This window comes from Mixophyes fleayi, chromosome 4 (genome assembly GCF_038048845.1).
Source record: "Mixophyes fleayi isolate aMixFle1 chromosome 4, aMixFle1.hap1, whole genome shotgun sequence".
In the NCBI taxonomy this organism is placed as follows: Eukaryota; Metazoa; Chordata; class Amphibia; order Anura; family Limnodynastidae; genus Mixophyes; species Mixophyes fleayi.
Genome location: NC_134405.1, coordinates 204,392,696 through 204,416,337, shown reverse-complemented (window position 1 = coordinate 204,416,337; position 23,642 = coordinate 204,392,696). Strand labels below are relative to the sequence as shown.

At 40.3% G+C, this 23,642-nt stretch overlaps 2 protein-coding genes across 2 annotated transcripts in view; one reads left to right on the top strand and one right to left on the bottom strand.

The window, feature by feature from the left end:
• Nucleotides 1–2,040: 2,040 nt before the first annotated feature.
• On the bottom strand, nucleotides 2,041–6,945 carry PRELID1 (PRELI domain containing 1). Its single transcript, XM_075209160.1, has 6 exons — nucleotides 6,841–6,945; nucleotides 6,236–6,465; nucleotides 4,511–4,736; nucleotides 4,255–4,368; nucleotides 3,363–3,441; nucleotides 2,041–2,808 (listed from the first exon to the last, which is right to left on the bottom strand). Exons 2-6 carry the CDS (start codon nucleotides 6,325–6,327, stop codon nucleotides 2,669–2,671), a joined length of 651 nt encoding a protein of 216 aa, XP_075065261.1. The 5' UTR covers nucleotides 6,328–6,465; nucleotides 6,841–6,945; the 3' UTR covers nucleotides 2,041–2,668.
• Nucleotides 6,946–7,052: 107 nt separating this feature from the next.
• The window catches only part of RAB24 (RAB24, member RAS oncogene family), a 17,352-nt gene continuing 762 nt past the window's right edge, over nucleotides 7,053–23,642 (top strand). The window contains exons 1-7 of the mRNA XM_075209161.1: nucleotides 7,053–7,517; nucleotides 15,558–15,626; nucleotides 18,288–18,366; nucleotides 19,665–19,732; nucleotides 19,822–19,921; nucleotides 21,291–21,341; nucleotides 22,631–22,693. Of these exons, the coding sequence (XP_075065262.1) occupies nucleotides 7,398–7,517; nucleotides 15,558–15,626; nucleotides 18,288–18,366; nucleotides 19,665–19,732; nucleotides 19,822–19,921; nucleotides 21,291–21,341; nucleotides 22,631–22,693 (550 nt within the window). The 5' untranslated portion in view covers nucleotides 7,053–7,397. The remainder of the gene's footprint in view (nucleotides 7,518–15,557; nucleotides 15,627–18,287; nucleotides 18,367–19,664; nucleotides 19,733–19,821; nucleotides 19,922–21,290; nucleotides 21,342–22,630; nucleotides 22,694–23,642) is intronic.

Genomic DNA, 23,642 nt, shown 5'->3' with positions numbered 1-23,642 from the left:
GGAAAATTATGGCTGCCATGGAGTACTGAGGAAATTGGTGCGTATAATTTGCTCTTTTCCTCCTCTGACTCCATGGCAGCCCTCATGAACGGGATGTACCCAAGCAATACCACACAGTATGTCCACAAAATCAAGACATCAATCTAATTATCAGTGTTTCCACTTTCAAATTCCAGATTTCCTGGTCTTGACTGATGTTTTTCCTGAAAAATGGGAGAAACTAGTGTAAACACCGCACTCAAGGCATATAAAATATTCTATTGCTCAACTGCTTAAAGAACTTTCCTCCCAAACTGAGCATCGGCTGATACCATAAAATCCAGAAGGTAATACCTGTAGACGGTATGAAGAGAGGACCGGCCTGCTGGTTAGCATAATTTATTTACTGAAGCCTGAGACTTGTGTTCTCAGGAGGTTGTGACTGGCCTTATGGAATGCCTCCTAAATACCTTTGACACCTCACGTCTGTTCCTGTAATAAGCCTGTGAAATTCTCAAATTCACCTTGCAAGATTATCTTTGGCTGGGGCTTGTCCTTGAGGTTGACCTTCAGGACGCACAAAGCGGTGATCAGCTTTCCAGAATTCCTTTGTTCTTGAGATATATCAAAATCACTCTTGCCACATCTAGAGTACGCAATCATTCCTTACTCTCATTGGTAAGATTTTCTTCAAAGACGGAAGCACAATATCTTAATTTATGTGAAAGGTGGAAACTACCTTACAAAACAATTTGCTTGTAGCACTACTTTATCAGTGTACTTGTTCAAAAAGGTCCCTTACACCAAAATGGCAAATGGTCTCCATCACTTCTAGAATTGTCAGTAAGAATAGTACCATGAGTGAGCCATTTAACAGAATCCTGATGTAAGGGCTCTCAAGAAAACACTCCCTAGCCTGGGGCTTTCTTAATATTAGTGGGGGGGGTTCCAGATCCATGTTACAGGATGGGTACCAAGACTCAGGGTGTGTGCCTGCGTGCGCACTCGGTTCATAATGCAATGGCTGCAAACGATTTTCAAATTTCCTCTTAGACTGAGAACCAGTTTTCCCCACACGGTCGTGAACAACCCCTGTCCGCAGTGGGCATGGCCAAAGGGAGCAACACTGGAACCCTTCTGATCTCCAAGGAACACAGGTAAGCCCAATACATAGAAGTAGAAAAACAAAACACCATTATAACCACCACTGCCTTACTCCATTTTAAATAGGGGAAAAAAAAACAACTAGTGTGAAGACTCCTTCCTTCAAACAACAACTTTCACTTTTTCTCCCCCACCTCTACTCTGCCGATTGTGGGATTAACCCACTTTTGAGGTCTGCATCGGCATCTGAGTAGGAGATGCATTTTACTACACTTTTGCAATAAAAAATACCACCTTCTAAGCTCCTGTACCACATGAAGCCAGTCCTGGCTACTACACTGTATGTCTGGGCATTCAATTTACAGTAGTCATCTCAGTCTGAAGCTGCCACAAATTGAATTTGGGGCCATGTCACAGGTAAGTTTTACTTTTCAAATTTAGAAAATGATGAAATATGCATTTTAGGTGAAGAAACCTTTACTTTAAATTAGTACTATTAAAAGTCCTCGAAACAGGGTGTTCCACAAAAGAATCCCCTGGGTCATTATCTACCATTACTGAATATCTAGATACTTAAATATAATCTCTGGTCAACTCATGCTAATGCAGTCTCCATGTCAGACCTACTAACTGTGAAATAAGTATTGTGCACTCACTGTCCACAAGTTGTTCTAAAACATGGAAGTTGCTTAGTACACAAGTAATAAGCAGGTGTTGAAAAAAAATACAGAAATTCGTTACATCATTACAACACTCGTTCCTGCTACTCACTGACATGGCAGTTGGATGTCAAATGAAAATTATAATGCACAGATTGGCTGAGATCTATGCATCATGTCAGTTCTACAAACTGCAGCAGACCCTGCATATGCAATATTGGACAGCTTCCCCCACCTTGATCTCAGCCATGTGCGGCTGAGGTGTGGTCATCAGGGTGGTTAACACAAGAGTAGCCAAGACAGTTCACTGTTGTATTATTTAGGTCCAAAATGAAACAGACTTAAATGGATAGTCTGGTATTGGTGTGCATAAGCACAATAGTAAACAATGTAACAAGATGTAATAATGTGAACAAGATTTTGCCATTGAAGGGAAAGGAACAAGACATTTACTAACAGCAAACTTATTTTGGGGCTTTCATTTGGCTGAACTGGAACACTAGGTAGACATATTTTTCTTTTATTTAAATTAAATATTGTAGATTATAAACATGTACTCTGTCTCCATCTCGGTTCATGGCACTGGTATCTATACAAACAATGGAGGAGACAAGTTCACTAATATATTAGTATGTAGAATAAGGCGTTTATAACACACCATTATCTAACTCTTATTTCCATCTCCGGTAGGTGGAAGGAATGACATTTGCTTATCAGATCATACTTTAATCATAAATAGAAAAAGAGCAATGTTGTAATTTTCATCTTTCATGTTGATATTCAAGTTTTCTTTTGCATTTTCAACGTGATAAAGAATTGATTTAAACATAGAAATAATTAAATTTGGTTCAGATGATCTTGGAACCCAGCTTCTTGTAGCGGGTGCAATTTTTTATCTGGGATAGAGAATGGCAGTCCATGGAGCCTCATACATATTGTTTCTTCTTATTCGTAGCTGCCTTATTGGCCAAGTCTTTAGCTCTCTCTTTTGCTGCAAGGGCAGTTTCCTTTGCTTTTTCTGTTGCCTCCTTTGCTGTTTCTACCAGTGTCCTCGCTGGAGTGTCACCTAGAAGAACACACTGTATTTATTGGCTGGTTTGTTAAAATTAATCTTGCCAGCACTCCATTTATAATGCCTCATATCACTGAAGGCTGTAGAACACGTATGACGCCATACATACAAGGTGAGCCCTTAATGCAATCCTGCAGACAGATGGATTATGAGAGTTCAACGATGCAATAGCAGCAAATCAAAATATGTTGCCTTTTTTTTTTAAATGTATTCTGTATGTTTAAAAAAAAAAAGGGCAAGAATCATTATTACAGGTGCCTGGCCCGCTGTATTACTAGTTTGACTTTAATTTGATCTGGTGATAGGAATGCCCCCATTATACAGTGTATAAAAACATCCAGAATAGCTGCTGGAATGTCAGTTGGAAGAACATCTGCATTCACTGTGACGATGACATACAATAAGTTCATTGACCTTGTCCTAAAGGCACGTTTCCTGTCCCATGACTCAGACATTAGCAAACGAACACAGAGTATTGCCGCCTTTGTGTATAGTCAGCATACATTAGTAGGTTGTGATTTGTCAGGGGAATATTTGCATCCACCTACCTTGCATTTTCGCCAAGATAAATTCGAAGCCCTTTATTGCCTTGGTCACATTACTTTTAAACCGAGCCAGACCAAACTCCTGGTAAAGAGAAAGAATGCTTATTTAAGAATCCACCATGTAGCTTTGCATGTAACTGCAAGTACTTCAATTCTAGAACGCAGTAGTAAACTAGATGTAGCATAATGAATATGTGGGAACAAAACTAGCCCAGCAGATTATCACTTTGTTATAAAGAAAGAAGAGAACACCTCCTACTACTAAAACATAATTCTTGTGGTTAATGTATGAGGGTACAAAAAGTACCAGTGTACCACTACTTAGAGGGAAACTAAATAAAAAAAATATATAAATAAATGACCATACACCTAGTATCTGTAAGTCAGCTGTGCATACAAAATAGTAGGTTCCCTATAAAATGCTACTTTTTCAAATATATTGTGTATTTGTTTAAAAACAGTGTGAGAGAACTAACCACCACCTACTTCCATCTGAAGCAGTCAGTGGACATGACACTACATTATTCCAAGTGTGTTATATTGTTTATACAGGCTTCTGAATGGCACGGGTCACATGAGTATCGTTAATTATTGAAAAAATGATTACACATATTTTCCAAAAAGTATCCTGTAGTATGAAAAGGTTATTCCTCCCATACATTGAACAGAACTTAACATAAGATACTGTTAAGTTCTAAAAAATAACATACTGAATACAAGAAAACAAAACATGATGTAGAGGAAATATATGCTGTAACCAACTTCAACCAGAAGACCAATTACAGCTGAATACATTCCCTTCTACCTTCTTACAGACAGAAGCTGTTTATGGAGATGCTTCACATGTATAATGGTTGGAACTCAAAAATAAAAAGTTAATTAACTCTTCTCTTACCTGTATGGGTCTGCTAAAACCAAACACCTTGGAAGACACCCAAGCCTCTCTCTTAATCTCTGTCCAACTCCTGTTCTCCGAATGTTTACAGTATATGCAGCGTTCCTCCACCGACTGCAGGGAAAACAAGAACAAATGGAAAGAATTCAACCAAATACTTCACACACCCACACAACTTGTACATCTGAAGCTTGAAGACTCATCCAGAAGGACATAAATACTGTGCAAGTCTTATTTAAAACCAGCCTTTTCTTACCATGATTGAGCTGTGGTTTATGTTCCAGGTATAGGTGGTCAAGGTCTTCTTGTGACAATCCATTACTGAGTCCTCTATAACGTATACAGCATTTGTCACATTGGCTGGAAAGAAACGCTCTGCCCACCGTGGCAGGCGGTTGGTCTTGGTTAAAAGCCTCCTGGTCAGCAGCTTGTGGTCACTGGTTACTTCACGGTATAGAATGTCTTCAGACAGGACATGTTTGCTTTACACCCAGCAGCAAACAAAGGTAGGCAACGAGAATATAAATATCCATAAACAGTGAGTATAGTAAAACCATTTTATATTTCTTTTACAGCATCAAGTCTCTTACTAATGTTATACTAAACTACAGCCATGAGTCAAGGTATACAATATATGATGTCTCTACTGCCCTATCACAGGAACTAATTTCATACTGTATGGACAAAGACTGACAGCCAAAACATCTACTCAGTATGTGTCCAGGTTAAAATTGCTTTCAAAGTATAGTTAAATGTACTTTAAAAGACAAATGTTTCAATTACTTCAACATTAAAGAAAAAATACAGCTAATGTGAATATCTTTATTCCTGCAAGTATAGTAAATAATTTAATGCTGTTAGATCAAACAGGGTGAAGCTCTAAAACTTAACTATGTAGATGCTTTTAGGAAAAAGTTATTTTCCTAAAACTAGAAGTTTTTCATCAATTAATAATTCATATGACTGTCCCTTTGGAACAACATAACTGTTTAGGCCTAGCTATAATTATTTGGATAGCACTATAGAGAGAAGCAGAATGTAATGCAAAAAGAATGCATGTCGGAATTTGATTTTCTGAAACGCCACTTTAAATAATGTAAACATTTGCATTCCTCACACTATTTTGATAACAAATGCAAAGAGGTTGTACTGTCCTCTAACCAAGGCTTTCTAAATCATTGCTATTAATGGTTCCAGTTCGACAGGTTTAAGGCTTGTTGACATTTTAATGGTTAACAGCAAAAATAAAACTTTAGAAGAAAAAAAAGCATAGCTTTTAGGGAAAATGAAACCTAAAATACAAGTTACTTTATAAAAAGATCTGTAAATATTCAAAAATATGTATGTGAACCTTTATCACATCTGAAGCTATTTTAGGTAAGGCCGATTATAAGTAAAGTTTTTTTCTTCACATACTAGGACTTCCAATCTTTGCCACTAGTGATATCAGAGAGCAATAGTTTTAATTAACATTCACTAAGAATTAGCATACAGTGTCAAATACCAATATTTATGATGGAATATGAAATTTTACATATACACTTGTGAATGTTTCAAGATGCCTTCTACACTGAATTAACTAGCATTATAGATTTGTGTGATCAATAAGGCCTAACATAGCTGTGCAGTGTACATCGATGTGCATAACTTTGCCTACAACAATAATACACTTTGGTAAGTTAGAGTGTAGAAACATGTAAGTAAGCTGCTTTCCCCTAACAGAAAATAGTCCAGCAAGTATATCTGGCGGTTGTCTTAAATACTTTGAACATCTCAAATATATCCCTGCTGGTCTGGAACTGTAACTTTTATCAGACCATAAAAAAAAGAATGCCTATACAAACCATGATGCGTAAAACTGACACACCAAATATTAGAAATTGGGTGTATAGCCTTTTCTAGTCATATAAGACTTAACATAATAATGTACATGAAGATTACTTCCCAAGGTCAAAAAAGCAAATTTTCAGTCTAATCTTACCTGTAAGGGTTTGGATAACGCTGCCAAAAAGCGGAGAATACTTGGTCCCATGAGCTCTTCAGCTCACTAAAGCCTAGAAAGTATTTCACCATTGTTCCCAGAAGAATCACCGCGTCAAACAAGACCAGCTCAGGAGACCATGAGAGGACAGCAGTGAAGGAGCTGGAGGTCACCTGGCGTAACCGTATGGATCCAGCCTGATGCCGGGTGCGTCTGTCCTAATGAGGGCACTGATCGTGACAATATAAAAAAAAAAGAAGTCTTTAGAATCCACGTCACAGCGAGCAATAAAGTACCAGAATTGATGGTAAAACAGACAATATTATCACACTGCGCTCTCCACCTGTAATAATGTGGGGTTTATGCATTGCAGTTACAAATGTCCCAACATTAACGAAGTCAGCTCCTGTCACTGCGACTGATAAATAACTCATGACAGCTTATCGGTTTCATCTACCCGTCTGCACAGAGAGCATGGCAGCTCTGGTAACCGCTGCAGAAGACGGCGATACTGATCTATACAATGTGACAGAAGCAGCGCATTGTTCATGTGCCATTCTCATTTATAACCCATCCTCCGCACGTCTCCCTGGTGATTTCCTTACCTGCCCCATGCAAGGACTCAGTTCTTCCCAGCCGCCATGAGGGTGCCTGCAGGATGCCCCAACTTCCGGTGAGGGCACGCAACCATCCATCACGTGACAGGACCAAAGCAGCTGTTTCCGGCGTCACGTCCTATAGATCTCCCACTGCCGAGTGTTTCAGCCTGTAGAAATGGGCGGAGACAAAACCTGCTGAGTGCGGTGATGCAGTGGGCGTGTCATTGGGAGAACGGGCGAAGTCGTTGTTGAGCAGTGGTGACTAAATAGAGGCCACAGAGTCAGAGGACAGGCGACAACATGAGAGCGGGGCCATAGAGGGAAGAGCAGTGCCCGGTCCCAGTCACCAGTGTACCCCCAGGAGCAGTACCTATCTCACAGGTCGGCGTGTAGTATAGATGCTGCTCCCCATGGTGATCCAGTACACACATAGCATGCTTCACATTACATCCGTGTATATCATCCACACAGCGGCGGTGTATGGCCTGGCCTGACGAGTGACTGTGCTTCGTCTGGCAGATGACTCATTATCTTGGAGGTCGCTCTGTTGTGGTCTGGACACCATGAGCGGACAGATGCGTGTAGACGCCAAGGTGGTGATGCTGGGGAAGGAGTCAGTGGGGAAGACAAGCCTGGTGGAGAGATATGTTCATCATCGCTTTTTACAGGGACCCTACCAGAACGTAAGTCCTGATTTCTTTTAGTGTAACCCCCCCCCCCCCAAATCATCCTGTCCCTTCCTCACTGCACCCCCTCTTTCTCCTTGTTGTCCATCTCCTGTCCCTTCCTCAATGCACCCCACCCCCTCTCTTGCCATGGTGTCCATCTCCTGTCCCTTCCTCACTGCACCCCACCCCCTCTCTCTCCCTGGTGTCCATCTCTTGTCCCTTCCTCAATGCACCCCACCCCCTCTCTTGCCATGGTGTCCATCTCTTGTCCCTTCCTCACTGCACCCCACCCCCTCTCTTGCCATGGTGTCCATCTCTTGTCCCTTCCTCACTGCACCCCACCCCCTCTCTTGCCATGGTGTCCATCTCTTGTCCCTTCCTCACTGCACCCCACCCCCTCTCTTGCCATGGTGTCCATCTCTTGTCCCTTCCTCACTGCACCCCACCCCCTCTCTTGCCATGGTGTCCATCTCTTGTCCCTTCCTCATTGCACCCCACCCCCTCTCTTGCCATGGTGTCCATCTCTTGTCCCTTCCTCACTGCACCCCACCCCCTCTCTTGTCCCTTCCTCACTGCACCCCACCCCCTCTCTTGCCATGGTGTCCATCTCTTGTCCCTTCCTCACTGCACCCCACCCCCTCTCTACCCAGGGTGTCCATCTCTTGTCCCTTCCCCAATGCACACCCCCCCCCCCTCTACCCAGGGTGTCCATCTCTTGTCCCTTCCCCAATGCACACCCCCCCCTCTAACCAGGGTGTTCATCTCCTGTCCCTTCCTCACTGCACCCCACCCCTTCTCTCTCTACCCAGGGTGTCCATCTCTTGTCCCTTTCTCACTGCGACCCCCCCCCCTGTGCCCAGGGTGTCCATCTCTTGTACCTTTCTTACTACACCCCACCCCCACTCTACCCAGGATGTCCACGTCTTGTCCCTTTCTTACTACACCCCACCCCCATCACTTCCCCCAATACCTTTGATCCAGGGTGTTTATATCCTGATTATTCACTTTACAGACATGTCTTTAATTCTAGTCACATTGTCACTTTCACACTGAGCCTCCTGAATAGCATCTAGCTCCTGCCATTTGTTCACTTATCTCCATAAAGATAGGGGGTCTCCTGTTACTTCTCCATTTTCTCACTGCATCCTTTCCAAGGATGTTTTGAACTCCTATCATTTGGTCATTACACACTCTGCAGGCTGGGTCCTGCTCTGTTGTTACTTTCTCACTGCCCAACTTTTAAACTGGGTCCTGATCTACATAATGAGAAGCCTTTTGACATTTTCCTATGTCAAGTTAAGTAACTAGCATTTCAATTAAAGGCAAATGGCTCTAGGTGTGGGGTGTGAATGCTAAAATAGGGGATTTCATATACATCTCCCAGAGAGGGACACAGAAAGGGTGATTAAAAAAAAAATAGATACACTTTATTGGTATATATTAAAACATTCAATAGTTTTATTAACACATCGAGTGATCACTGAAATAAAATTAGATAAAGTGAAGAACAGGAGATAAAATTGTGTATCAAAATCACAACTGCAAATAGATTTGCAGTAACTTGTGTTTGTATGGGGAAAAAATTATAGTAGTTTGAGCTTCTACATTATTATTAAATATTTGAATATGATCGTTGAACAGGATAAGTCGGTGCTTAAAAAACTGCTCGTTTGTTGCCCCATAAAACAATCATGATTTATCTGTGCTCAAGAATTATTGTGTTTGAAGTGTCTCCTTAATTATAGCGGCTGTCCAGCAGCTGTTAATCTAGGGCAGGCTTGGCTAACCTGTGGCACTCCAGGTATTGTGAAACTACAAGCCCCATCATGCTTTGCCAATATATAGCAACTTTATGCTGGGACTTGTAGTGTCACAATACCTGGAGTGCCACAGGTTAGCCAACCCTGCTCTAGGGGATTTTTACATGAATTATAGTCCCCAGTGACTAGGGGGCCTGATTCATTAAAGACAGTTAAGTAAAAAAATAAATTGAGTAAGTCCTGGGTAAAAAAAAACATGTTACAATGCAAGGGGTGCAAATTAGTTTATTATTTTGCACATAAGTTAAATACTGGCTGTTATTTCATGTAGCACACATATCAACTATAGATTTCAGTGTAAAAATAAAGCTATCAAGTATTTGTGTGCTACCTAAAAAGACACTATACTGGCGGGTCTGCCTGCTGTATATCCATTGGACTCGCTGGTATTGCAGTTTTAATGTCGTCATTGTAACAACGGCATTTTCACTGTCTGCATTCAAAATGTCCACATTTTATCTGTGTCAGGGAAATTGAAATACCGGCATTTAGTCTGTCTACATTTTCGTGCCAGCAGGATAAGTGTCAGTATTTCTTCCATCGGCATTTCGTACCCAACCCCTTTTGTAAATTGGTAAGTAGAGAATGTCACTTATTAATGTGTCACTCTGCCCTGGGAGAAGGTTCAGTGTACATGGCAGCAGAGAGCTCTCTAATGACCTCTCTGCTCCGACTACCAACATCAGCATCTAATTGCCCATGACCTGGCAATCTGGAGCACCTAATTTAGTCTTCCTCAAAGGGGAACTGATCACAAATCTGTTAATCTCTGATCCAGAGGGCTAAATGGTAGCACAGAAGGAAGTGTCCAGATGGTGACTGATATATGGTTAGTTGCCCTCTCTGTGAATGCGGAGTAGTGAGAATGTAAGTGAGGAGAGGACAAGCTAATGGTAGGATGGCAGATAATTGTAGGAGGATTAATTCATGACTATTAATGATAGAGATTTGTGGTTAATGATATGCAGTAAGTAGTGGTTAATATTGACTGTGTGTGGGATGTTAATTATTTTGATTATAGTGATAAAGGGGAAATAATGGGAAGGTGGGGACAGGATGTAGGTATTATGAGGAAGAAAATGATGAAGAAGGGGTAGTGGGATTGAGTGTGGCTTGAGAATCATCATCATTTATTTATATAGCGCCACCGATTCCGCAGCGCTGTACAGAGAACTCATTCACATCTGTCCCTGCCCCATTGGAGCCTACAGTCTAAATTCCCTAATATAGACACACACTCACAGACAGACTCATACAGACAGACAGAGAGGAAGACAGACAGGTTGAGACTAGGGTCAATTTTGATAGCAGCCAATTAACCTACCATGCAGGGGATGACTGGGTTTGATGAGGGAGAATAGAGCATACACTTCAGGGGAGAGAGGTTTCATATGGAGAAGATAGAAGGGGAAAGAAGAGGTATCATTTGGATTGAAGGGGTGTAATGTATGTAAGAGGGTTCAGCTTTGTATAAAGGAGTATCGGGCTATGTTTATTATCCCATATTTAGTAGCAGATACCATATAACATTGTAAAATTTGCCTGGCTCCTAAAGTTTTAGGCTGTATCCTAGATTGTAAAACATACTGAGCCTTGACAAAAGCAAATTTGTTATTGAAAGTTTTGCTATTTTACAACTTATTACACCCTAGACCTCAGCAATACAAGTGTCTTTGTTACATTTTTAAGATGCTGCATTGACACCATGGCAAACAGAGCTATAACTGTCCTAAGCATAGAGATAATTAATCCTTGTATAAAGCACACGTTCATTGTACACGGATGTTATTAGGAAATTAATGATGGATCACAAACAATAAAAAGATGTGCATGCAGCACTCGCAGTTTTCATCCAATCCCTAGGACACATGTACTTAAAGGGAACATTTTCCATACAAATGTCAGTTACTTCTCTATTCACTGAAGGGTGAATGGAATTTAATAATAAAATGGAAGAAAATTCATTGTATACCAGAGGTCTAAAACCCGGTTTTAAGTTCTAATTTTTTTAAAATGGAAGCTAATCAAATATATTGTTATCATCCCAGACCTTTTATTCGAGTATGTCAATGGCATTTTATCTACCTTTCTGCCTCTCTATGCATATATTCATTACAGAATGTCAAGGTTGAACGAAACTCGTACACCAATAGTATTTGCATATGCTGCAGAGATGGGTAACCTGTATTATATTACCATAACAACATTGCTTAATCACAAAATGAATCAGAAGTTGCTCACATCATTGACACAGACTTTAACTAATGAATGGGCAGCCACGTTGCTTCCCGTATGCAGCAGACTATTTTACATCCTTTGCCTTTTTTACATAGTAAAATAGACTACCATAGCAAAGCATTTCTGTTCACATTAGTCAGATGAGGCTGAGATTGCAACACTAATTTAAGTCTGTATAATACATTCAGTTTTAAGTATTTTTTTTTCCTCTAGTTTAATTTTAAACGGTAAAACATAAAAGACTTAATCCAGAGATCACTTTGTGTTTAAATAAATAAAACTTTCATTTATGTAAGCTTAAAAATAGCAAAAAAATAAAGTACTGTAAAAATTGTGATAGAGGTATGAAATACTCCAACACTAGTTTACCAAGTGGTGCTTTAAATAGTATTTTTAGTGTCTTTTTTTTAACCCCCTTTGAAAATTCCAACATTAAATTATAATTGCCTCTTTCTATAAACACTGAACAAATGTGAATGGAAAAATAAAATAAGGTGGCATTATGTCATCCAGAAGTTATATGTATATACTGTATATTCAGACATTTACTCCTTGATAAATTTACATAAATGTATAATTATTATAAAGCCTATATGGCACAAGAATTCTTAAAGAACACAAGAATAGAATGTTATTACATGGGATTTAATGACAAAAGTAACAGTGCTTATTTAATAAAATTAAATTATTGATACAGATAAATAGAAAAGTTTTATTAAAATAAAACAGAAAACACAGAAATGCAATTGCACACTCACAATCTGCTGCCTTGGAAACACTAGAAGACTTGTACAATTCATTAGTAAAAGACTGATCCCAAAGAATCACCACTTTCTACAATAATTTCATCACTCTCTAAGTTAGAGATGCTCACTAATCCCCCATCCCCATGAACTGGTTTTGGATCTGGATTAGCTATGTGTTTTGGTTATGGATTTTTTAGAAAAAAAATCCTAACATCACATAATTTTGCTCCTTTTTTTTTGTTGTTTTTGTTCCTACATTATTATTAACCTCTAACACTAATTTCAAGTCATTTGCAGTCACTTTTGACCACTTCACAGGTCACAATATTATTTTCATACACTTTCGGACAAATACTGCAGCGACCTGGCTGGATGCTAAGCGATAGAGCAATGACACAAACACACAGCAGTTCGTAGCACATCTAGGACACATTGGCACACAGCAGTGGCAGAAAAGAAAAATGGGGGTCTGCCCTCCCCCCACCCCTCGCCACGTTGATCTTGAAAAGGAATTCGAAACTCGCGACATCCGACGACGTCACAATAACGTTTTGCCTCGTTTTCAATTTTGAGGGCACGAGACAGTACAGAGCCGGCTCGTACTTGGATCCCCTAATTTCGGGTGTGTTCAGTTCTCGAGGAACCGAGCCTGAGCATCTCTACTTTAAACATTGTTTTCTTGCCCAACCACCCTCTATTGGGACATAGCTGCAAGAGCTATGCTGGTATGCTAATTTGTTTCACAACTATTTGCCTTAACCCCTTGTTTGCTATCCATATTGGATTTTCTCAAACTATGTTAGCTAAAGCAACTTATTTTTTAGGAGTGATCATAAACACATTAATATATTATTTCACTCCCTATTTATCCCGAATGATATTTTTGTTCCTTTATTTGGGAGGGGGGTTCTTTTTACCCCTCTAACGGAGACCTTGAGGAGGCGCCTGAGATGCCAATAGAGCTCATCTTTTTTGAGCAGTAATAATTCAAATGCAATTTTGATCCAATAGTAATTAGTGCAGCAATAATTATTAGATCTATTTTCCATGAATTTATTAGTAATGCATTGCATGGAAGGTCTGATTCAGGTATCTCATGTATTTAACAGGATGACCACATTGGGGTTTCCTCTTACCTATGTGAAAGTGCATAGCACTTTCACCGTTAACACACAGTATTTGTAATGATTGTGGGAGGATGAACCAATCAGTAGGGCTTCTGATCTTATCACCAGACTGACCCATGTTCATTGACATCAGGAGTCTGGGTTTACAAATGGTTATCATATATCAGACATTTACTACTAGACTGTACCATATACTGCCATGCATGTAGTGGTGGGTGTGGAGGGATTAAATACCATGTTCATAAGTGAATAAAAGTGTAACTGATAGATATGTTATATTCAAAACTAAATATGTCTATTGCATTTAGTATTCATGTGAACATGTCACAACGTCCTCTAGTGTGTGTCCTGAGGAAACTGGCTCAGGAACAAGCACTCTTGGGGCTAGATTTACTAAACGGCGGGTTTGAAAAAGTGGAGATGTTGCCTATGGCAACCAATCAGATTATAGCTGTCATTTATTTACTGCATTCTACAAAATGACAGCTACAATCTGATTGGTTGCTATAGGCAACATCTCCACTTTTTCAAACCTGCAGTTTAGTAAATATACCCCTTGGTGACAAGCTATCGGACTGTGCTATGCTCACACCCTGTAAATGTTACTGCTCTACTGGCTGGATGAAGCTTGGGAGAGAGCAAAGCATGTTGATAAAATTATTATTATTATTATTATTTTTTATTTATAGGGCGCCACTAGGTGTCCGTAGCGCCTTACAGGGACAAACAAAATTACAATATGAGGTGAGACAGCACAGAACAGTAAACAATAATCACAGTAACTCAGTGAGCTCAGGGCACAGCTAGAGGGGTGGGGGAGGAGAGAGGGGTAGGTCCGCCGACAGCGGCACCTAGGAAGGAGGGCACGGAAGAGAGGGAGACCCCCAGGGGGAAGAGGAGGGGAAGGGGGTCCTTGAGGAGGAAGGCTAGGTAGCTGGTGAGCAGAGTTAAAAGTGGTGGAGACAGGAGGAGAGAAAACCCTGCTCAAAGGAGCGTACAATCTAAGGGGTGGGGTAGACTGACAGAGAGACACGGGGGAGAGAAGGAGGATAAGGGAAGGGGAAGAGTCAGAAGAAAAGGTAGGAAGTTAAGTGGGAGACTGGAAAGCTTTAAGAAAAAGGTGGGTTTTTAAAGCCCGTTTGAAACTGGACAGATTAGGGGAAGTTCTGATGGAGGGAGGGAGCTTGTTCCAGTGGAGGGGGGCAGCATGGGCGAAGTCTTGGATACGCGCGTGGGAGGAGGTGATCAGGGGGGGAAGAGAGATGACGGTCATTGGCCGATCGGAGAGGGCGGGATGGAGCATGAGTAGAGAGGAGGGAGGAGATGTAGGATGCTGTGGAGTTGGCGAGGGCCTTGCATGTAAGAGTGAGGAGCTTGAACAGGATTCTGAAGGGAAAGGGGAGCCAGTGAAGGGATTGGTAGAGGGGGGAGACAGAAGAGGAGCCTAGTGGCTGTGTTGAGTACAGATCGAAGGGGAGCGAGGTGAGAGTGGGGGAGGCCAGTAAGGAGGAGGTTGCAGTAGTCCAAGCGGGAGATGATCAGAGAGTGAATAAGACATTTAGTGGCATCTTGGGAAAGGAAGGGCCGGATGCGAGCGCGATGTTACGCAGCTGGAATCGGCAGTATTTAGCGAGAGAGAGAATGTGGGGGCCAAAGGAGAGAGAGGAGTCGAGGATGACCCAGAGGCAGCGAAGTTGGGGGACAGGGGAGATAGAGGTGTTGTCAACGGTGATAGAAAGGTCAGAAAGGTGCGAGGGGGAGGAAAGACTAAGTTCAGTTTTGGCGAGGTTAAGTTTGAGGAAACGAGAGGACATCCAGGAGGAGATGGCAGAGAGGCAGGTGGACACCCTAGAGAGGAGGGAAGGAGAGAGATCGGGAGAGGAGAGGTAAAGTTGAGTGTCGTCAGCGTAGAGATGATAGTTGAGGCCGTAGGAGCTGATCAAAATGCCTTCTCCTAGGTGAATAGAGCTCTGGGATCCCTGTTGTTGTAGTAAAGCAAAAAGAACAGGCCAGCTTTAATCACTATATTGTTGTAATATAGGGCAACAGTTATTTCATATCTGTAGACTTTTAAGTTTGCAGTTTGCCATACAACCATGTACTAATTGATCTTTTTTTTTCCAGACTATTGGTGCAGCATTTGTTGCCAAGTCCATGAATGTGGGAGGACGCAATTTAACACTGGGAATCTGGGTAAGCACAAAAGAGACAGTACCTTTATATAATTCATATTTATTATCTTTTATAGATTAGGCAACACAATAGGTCTACAGCACCGTACAGGACATGTATAGACAGCAATGATCCATAACACATAACATGAAAAACAAAATACAAAATCTAGACACACTGAATAAACAAGATATACAGATAACATGGTACTGCAGATACAATTATTTATGGACAGTGATGGTAATGTACAACTAGAAGTAGGCGTGGGGTAAAGAGGGTGATGCAATAGTAGAAGGAGAACACGAGGGAAAGTGAGCTTACATCCTAAAGGGGAAGGACACAAATAGGGTGGTATCGTTGGGTGGTGAAAGCAGAGACAAGGCAGTTAGGACAAAGGCCAATAGGCCTGAAGAAATAAATGAGTCGTAAGGGCATGCCTGAAGCATTTGAGTAGAGGCTAACCTGATATGGAGTAGTCATATTATGTTTAAACACAGGTTTAAAGGTATAGTATAGATTTAATTTATTTTTGAGCGTCGCATTTCACAAATGGTTCATTGTTAGAATGTTACTATGTGATGGCGCTTTAATTATTTCTCAGTAAGAAGTGGTGTTATCACTAATTATCTGAAATTCTTGACTAGTCCAAAGTAGCCTTATCCAGACTCTTGTGTACAGTAGATGACATGACTGCATTAATAACTGCACATAAAACAAATCTCTGATCAGACAGCGCATAACTAAAACATATGTTTATATTTTGCTATGTGTTACACATGTATAGTTTTTTCTGTATTCACCTTATATGTCTGCATGATGTTAGCCATGTACTGGCAGATACATGCTGTGTGTGCTCATGAGAAACAGACATCAGACTTCCACTTTTCACTAGACTGGCCCTAAATAATCACATAAGAACATAGTCACAGGAACCTCAGCCCACAGCTATAGCTAAAGCAGTGATAACCAACATGATACACTTAAAGGGCTGCCCTTTAACTTTCAAAAGGGCAGCACATTACCATTAATCCAAGTATGAAGTTAGAACAATATTTAATTAAAAAAGAGAAACTCTTATCTTTAATATAAGCAGGCATTTTATATAATGTTACAAGCTATAACAAACAAATCTGACAATAAAACAAGATGAAGCTGGGGGTTGCAGTTGAAGGCTCAGATGACCCTATGTGGCTTTAGGGCCTGCCTGTTGCCAATCACTGGTCTAAGACATTTATGACACAGGTAGGATCATAGTTCTATAGCGGATTTCTCTCAGTGGTATGTCGGTTTATAAACTGCACTTTTACTACATGGATGTCCTGGTTTTACTTAGAGTGCTTTTGGTGTTGGATCTTTCAAATCTACATGATAGGTAGAGCAAGAGATGAGACCTGACTGCTCTGCACGGCTCTTGTTTGGGGGAAAAAAAATGGACCTGTACACAAGAATTCCAGATCAGCAGAGGAAAACATTACTTTAACATTTTATTTTTGTAGTATCAACCGCAATAAACGCTTGTTAATGCAAATATCTAATCAGCCAATCATGTGACAGTAACTCATTTGTTGTTCAGACCAAACCCCAGAATGGGGAAGGAATGGTGATCTAAGTGACTATGACGGTGGAACGATTGTTAGTGCAAGACAGGGTGGTTTGCGTGTCTCAGAAACTGCTGATCTCAAGTTTTGGTTTTTTTTTTTTGTATTTTTTGGTTTTTTTTGACACACAATCATTTGCATTTACAGAGAATGTTGTGCAAAATATTAAACAAACATATAGCGAGGCAAAAATGCCTGGTAAATGAGGTCAGAGGAGAATGCCCAGATTGATTCAAGCTGACAAGAATCCAAAAGTAATTCAAATAATGATGCATTACAACAGTGGTATGCAGATGAGCATCCCTGAACTCACAACACATTAAACTTTGAAGTGACTGGGCTACAGCAGCAGATGATCACACCGGGTGCCACTCCTGTCCGCTAGGAACATGAAACTTGGGCTTCCGTGTGCACGTGCTCACCAACACTGGACTGTTAAAGATTGGAAAAATTCACCAGGGGGTAAATGTATTAAGCAACGGGTTCTTCAACACCCGCGAGTTCAGCATCTTCGGCGCTTAAATTTAAAGCGGCGCTGCCTTGTAAAGGGAAGTTTCCCTTTACAAGGCAGCGCCGCTTTAAATTTAAGCGCCGAAGACGCCGAACTCGCGGGTGTTGAAAAACCCGTTGGTTAATACATTTACCCCCTGGACTGATGAAATTCAATTTCTGCTGCAACATGCAGATGGTAGGGTTAGAATTTGGCATAAACAACATAATTCTATCCTGCCTTGTGTCAACGATGCAGGCTGCTTGTGGTGGTGTAATATTGTGGGGAATATTTTCTTGGCACACATTACCAATTGAGCATCATTTAAGTGCCACAGCCAACCTTGCTGAATCCATACCACAAAGAATTCGGGCGGCTGTTTTAGGGGTCCTACCCAGTGCTTGAAAGAGGTGTTCCTAATAAAGTGGCAACTGAGTATATGGAAAGAAACAACCCTGGGTATTCCCACAGATTTCTGAGCATAAACATGTTTAACACAGAAGAAATTATATATTTCCTGATACTGTATATACCGTAGATAAAAGGCCTGTCATTTGTTTTCTTGTGCTTATGGTAAAGTTTCTTTTCATTCAGGATACCGCCGGCTCAGAGCGTTACGAAGCCATGAGTCGCATCTATTACCGGGGAGCCAAAGCTGCCATTGTCTGCTATGGTGAGAAACATTTCAATGTTAGGATTGGGAAAAGTAATTATGGAGTTGAACCATTACATTTTTATTTTTTATCTATAGCAAACTTGACATTACTACTATTCCTAAGGACAAGCACAGTTTTATTTTCCATTTCTCCAGGCATTCCTGCTCAGAGAATGCTAGCAATGGTAGACTCTGACACAATGTCCAGCTGCGCACATTGCCAGCTATTACAGTAAGGAATCTCCACTCATTTTTCCTGGCACCTCTATGGGATGCGAGTTAAAATGAGTGAATATTTCAGCCTCAACATTGGTGCGATGCGTCTCACTGGCCTGTTCAGGAGACACACTGCGCTGAATTGATTCTCCCTCAATAGATGCCATCACCTGAGAAGATGGATGGCTTCTCATTAGGCCAAATGCACCAGCATGGTTATCAGTAAAATCACCTGGTGGATGTGTGGACATTTATTTTTCACCCAACACACTATTTGGGAAACAGGAATGCTTATTTATTTACTTATGTCGTTTTTAAGAAAGTCATCTATGGGTTGCAATACTCCTGCACATACACTGAATGCCTAAATACATATGTGTATCAGCTTTTAAAATTTACCAGAGACTAGGCATAACATTGAGAAATTTGTTGGAGAGCCCAAGACACACATTTGTCTTTTTTTTTTTTCCAGATATTTTAGGAAGCGCAGACAAAATGGTGGGAAATACTGTAAAACTGATATTTTCAAAGGATTTACTACTATATGTATTTTTTTTCTGCACAAAGCGTTTGATTTCTGCCAACGGATACTTGGTCAGAGGGGTATAGTTTGAAGAATATTTCTATTCATTGGGCATAGATAACAGTAAAGACCACAAGTTACACTATACACTAACTGCATTCTGTTTTCTGTTGAGCTGGATGGAAAAAAATCAAAAACAAGCAAACTTAATTTAATCTCTATCCTATTGCCTCATGAGAAATAAATATCCCTTCCAACCCTCAAGCAGAAATTAGCTCTACCCTGGGTCAGCAATGCACCAGCACACAGTTCTGAAGTCCTGTGTATTAAACTTGTGAAAAAATCCACCAAAACCATTTTAAAATGTATCCCTTGAGTCTGCCAGTACATGATGTTCTGATGGAGCATTCATCACTGCTATCACTAAATAAAGGGTTGACTGTTTGGAACTGACCATTTTTGAGCAGCTTTAGCCTTATTTTCCTGGGTAAACCTCATAACATGAATTGCTATATACTGCTTCAGTGACTACTGAATAGTGCCAAGTACTATTATACAGTTTTTGTTCTTGTTACAGATATCACAGACAGCAGCAGTTTCGAGAGAGTGAAGTTCTGGGTGAAGGAACTGCAGAGCCATGAAGAGGTCGGTATATATAGCCACTGGCTTTCTAATTTTTCTACAGGACCGCCCTCCCCCGGCATGCCTAATAATTAGCTTATTTCTATTGCCAGCACTGTAGGATTTACATTTGTGGTACAAAGAGTGACCTTATTGAAAATGACAGGAGCATGAGACAGGTTGATTTCCATGATATGCAAGATTATGCAGAAGGTAAGATCATATCTTAAGGACACATTACCCGACACTCTCCATGCACACACAACAAGGGCATATACCCACGGATATATTTTAACATTTTTGACAAACATTTCTACTAATTTTGAGAGCTCTCTGTAGGTTTCTCCAAATTCATTTAACAGTAAATGCAGAAACACAGATGCATGCTAATAAATCATCATAAGTGATTTATATAGTGCCACTAATCCCGCAGCGATGTGCAAAGAGCTCGCTCACATCAGTCCCTGCCCCATAGGAGCTTACAATCTAAATTCCCTAACATAATACACAGAGAGAGAGACTAGAGTCAATTTGCACCCAATTAACCTAGTATGTTTTGGATTGCGGGAGGAAACCGGAGCACCCGGAGGAAACCCATGCAAACACGGGGAGAACATACACACAAACTCCACACAGCTAAGGCTGTGGTCGGAAATCAAACTCATGACCCCAGTGAGGTGTTGTACAAACAGGATACTCCCGCAACGCTAGTACTAGCGGCAGTGAGCATGGCGTCACTAGAAACTGGTTTCTAGTGTCTCCTTAAGATGCATTAATAGCTAATAAAATGAATATAAATGCAAGTGGCTCACATTTTTTTTTTTTTTACATTTTTCCCCAGACAGTTCTGTTTTATGCTTACTTTCCAATCATTGAGACTGCAAATGTAACAGTATTTTTAGGCAGTGCAACAATAACACTTATGACGTCATATGTCCAAGGTTCCCAGTGATCACAATCTCAAGGTAGGGACACTGTGATAATGCAGTACTACCTACTTGTACTTGGAATCGTGTACAATGCTCGTGAGGTTTCCTGTGACATCTGCCCTTCTCAAGATATTGCTGTGCGAGGCAGATGTTACTGAAAAAGCTCCACATGAACCGTAATGCAGGCAATTCGGACAGCATTTTAAAGCCCAGTTTATTAGGCTCAATCTTGGAAAAATTAGAGACAATTCTGTAAGATACACTTTGTTATTAACAGCTATCAGCATGTGAATATCTTCAATGTTAAAAAGCCTATTCCTGCGGAATATTGTGTTTGTTTGCTTTTGTTTTTTTTTTTACAGTGAATGTGTTTGGCCTACCTTATAACCAATTGAAGCTCCCATTCAAACTACAATAGTTATCACGTTTGGCTGGGTGACACGGCAGCACCTGCATGTAACTGGCTAAGGAGGGTGTCCTACTATTGGATGAGCGATGTGATTGGCTCACATCATATCCTGGATCCCTCTTTTAGCCAGGTATGCTGTTGAACCACCTGGCCATTCATGATCAATATTCCTATTCAGCGGTGCATTCTGCCCCCTCTAAAGGTCTACAGCAATGGTTCTCATCCTAATTCTATCTTTTTACAGACATTAAAGCTCACCTCTGTGAAACATCTAGTAAAACAGGACAAAGTGTGGGTAAGATCTCTTATAAAGTTGTGTGCATTGCACCCATTTACCAGGGAACAGGTTTTTCTTAATAAGTAAATACTGTTAGAAATGTAATTCAAAAAGCTCTGGCCTTTCTGATCTATGTCATAACTTTAAACCAGTAAGGATGTCTGAGGGCACCTGACATAGAGCAGGGTACTGTCTAGTGAATGATCAGCATAATGGGCACACTATATATTGGACCCTCCCCAGACAAACGGGTGAGGGGCAGATTGTTTTGAAAAAAAAAAAAATTTATAACCATATCTAGTTCAAGTAAAAAATATACTTGTAATGCTATCTTCTTTACAGAAATAAGGCTCCTGCAGTTGTGGGTTTTTCTGTAAGGATGCGCTAAGTCCTGTGAAAGATTCTACCCAATACAAACCCCAACTTCATTGTTGAAGCTACAAAATAGGAGCCTACATGATAAAATTGCTCTTGGGCTCTTAAATCACAGGAAAATTATGTTTCTGGGGACAGTTTGCCAAGTCAGGATTTACTTTAGTTTAAAGCTAGTACAACCCATGTAAATAGAGGTGACATTGGAACCCATTGTTACCAATATCACCGTACCCACAAACATTTGTACTTCTGTATGCTGTTTAGATCATCACATTTTCTCAGACATTGCCTGCTCCATGCTTTGAGTTAAAAGAATTGAGGTCAAATGAGTATCCTCCATGGACCTCCCCGACTGCGATATAAGTGTATAACTGCTCAGTAGCACACATGTCAAACAGCTTGAATTTCTCTGGTTCCAGAGTTATTGGGCAACCAGCCTTAATTCTGCTGTAGACATAGTCCAGAAGCCAAAGTGGCATATACAGCCTATTGTTGTTTACTCTGACTTTGGATTCAGGTGGAATACTCCTATTAAAAGTAGAATACTGTCCCCTTCCACATGTAAGAAAAAGAAAACCACAGCTACTAATGTAAACGTATCCTCTAAAAACAGCTTATTAATGAATGCACAGAGCCTACTGTGCAAATTATAAAGAGGTCATTAATATAAGCCTAAAAATAAAAACTATTAAAAACTTAAAATATAAAACAACTTGTTCAGTTTGACAACCAAATAATTCAGTACACGGTTTTCTTTTTAATATAGATAATGTTGGCACAGGTTACTGCTTTTATGTGTTACTTGCAATTAGGTGGGTGAGTTCTTGCTATTATATATATATATATATATTTTTTCCCAACATAGTAATAATGGTAGAACTACGTGCTATTAATTTGCCTTTCTCTGATCTTTTTTTTTCTGTGTAAACTAGATGAACTTTTCCAGAAGGTTGCAGAAGACTATGTAAACTACAGTGACTTTCAAGTTCAAACAGGTGAGCCAAAAATCCATAAGTGATCTGCTGGAAGACAGACTTTTAACATGAAGGATTTCTACACCCACTAGGGCAACGCATGATCCTACGACATGTTCTCCGACTCAAACAAAAAAAATTAAAATGAAAAGTTATATTTTGAGCTTTTATATGCTATAGCCACTAGTGGTCACTCTCGTTTGGTCTCCCAGATTACTGGCTTTTGTAGGGGTGTGTTGAGAGAAAACTAGGATTTGTGGGAAAATTGATTGTTTCTTAATGATTGCATCTTCCTTCTGGTGGGATTTAAAAATTATTCGTGATTCAAAGAGATATTGGTTAGACAAAACGGAGGCTAGAGGAGAGGTGGGTCATAGCATGGGAGGGAAAAACAAGTCTAAGTGCCTAAACTCCTAGTCCCACCTACTATACCCCAATGTCTCGCAGTGTCCCCCACTTTAGTAAGAGAAATCGATTTTGCGGTGAGTAAAAATCATCTTATTCCAACTATCCAAAATGGTCATTTGCTTTATTAGAGGTTACTCCTATTGATTTTGGGAACATCCCCACTCCTGTCACTAAGGGTCAGTTTGGGAAAAAGAACTTGACCCCATTGAAGTCATGTTGGTAATGCAAGAACTTGTGAAGAAAATGTTTTTTTCTTCATGATAAACTTATCAAGACAAAATTATTATTGCTTGCAGTCTACAGGCAATTACATTGAATCAGCAAATTATTTTAGTACATATCTCTATTTACTAAAGTTTAAGTTAAATCATTTATGTCCATGGAAGTCACCGAACATTTACTAGCACTAAACATGACGCCCAACCCCCTAAAAATGTATACTGTATAGGACACCGATTTATGAACAATTTTTTTTCAAACAAAAAACAAAGGATGTATTTTATTGTTCTGGATATAGCACTCACTGAAATTCCAAGTATATGTCGGCAGGAAGAGACTTCAC

Excerpts from the sequence above, each read along its gene's own strand:
- PRELID1 (XM_075209160.1), bottom strand. The coding sequence starts at position 6,327 with ATGGTGAAATACTTTCTAGGCTTTAGTGAGCTGAAGAGCTCATGGGAC. Across the intron at positions 4,369-4,510 it reads TAAACCACAGCTCAATCATG|TCGGTGGAGGAACGCTGCAT; the intron begins GTAAGAAAAGGC and ends TTTTCCCTGCAG. Across the intron at positions 3,442-4,254 it reads GTTTTAGCAGACCCATACAG|GAGTTTGGTCTGGCTCGGTT; the intron begins GTAAGAGAAGAG and ends TCTCTTTACCAG.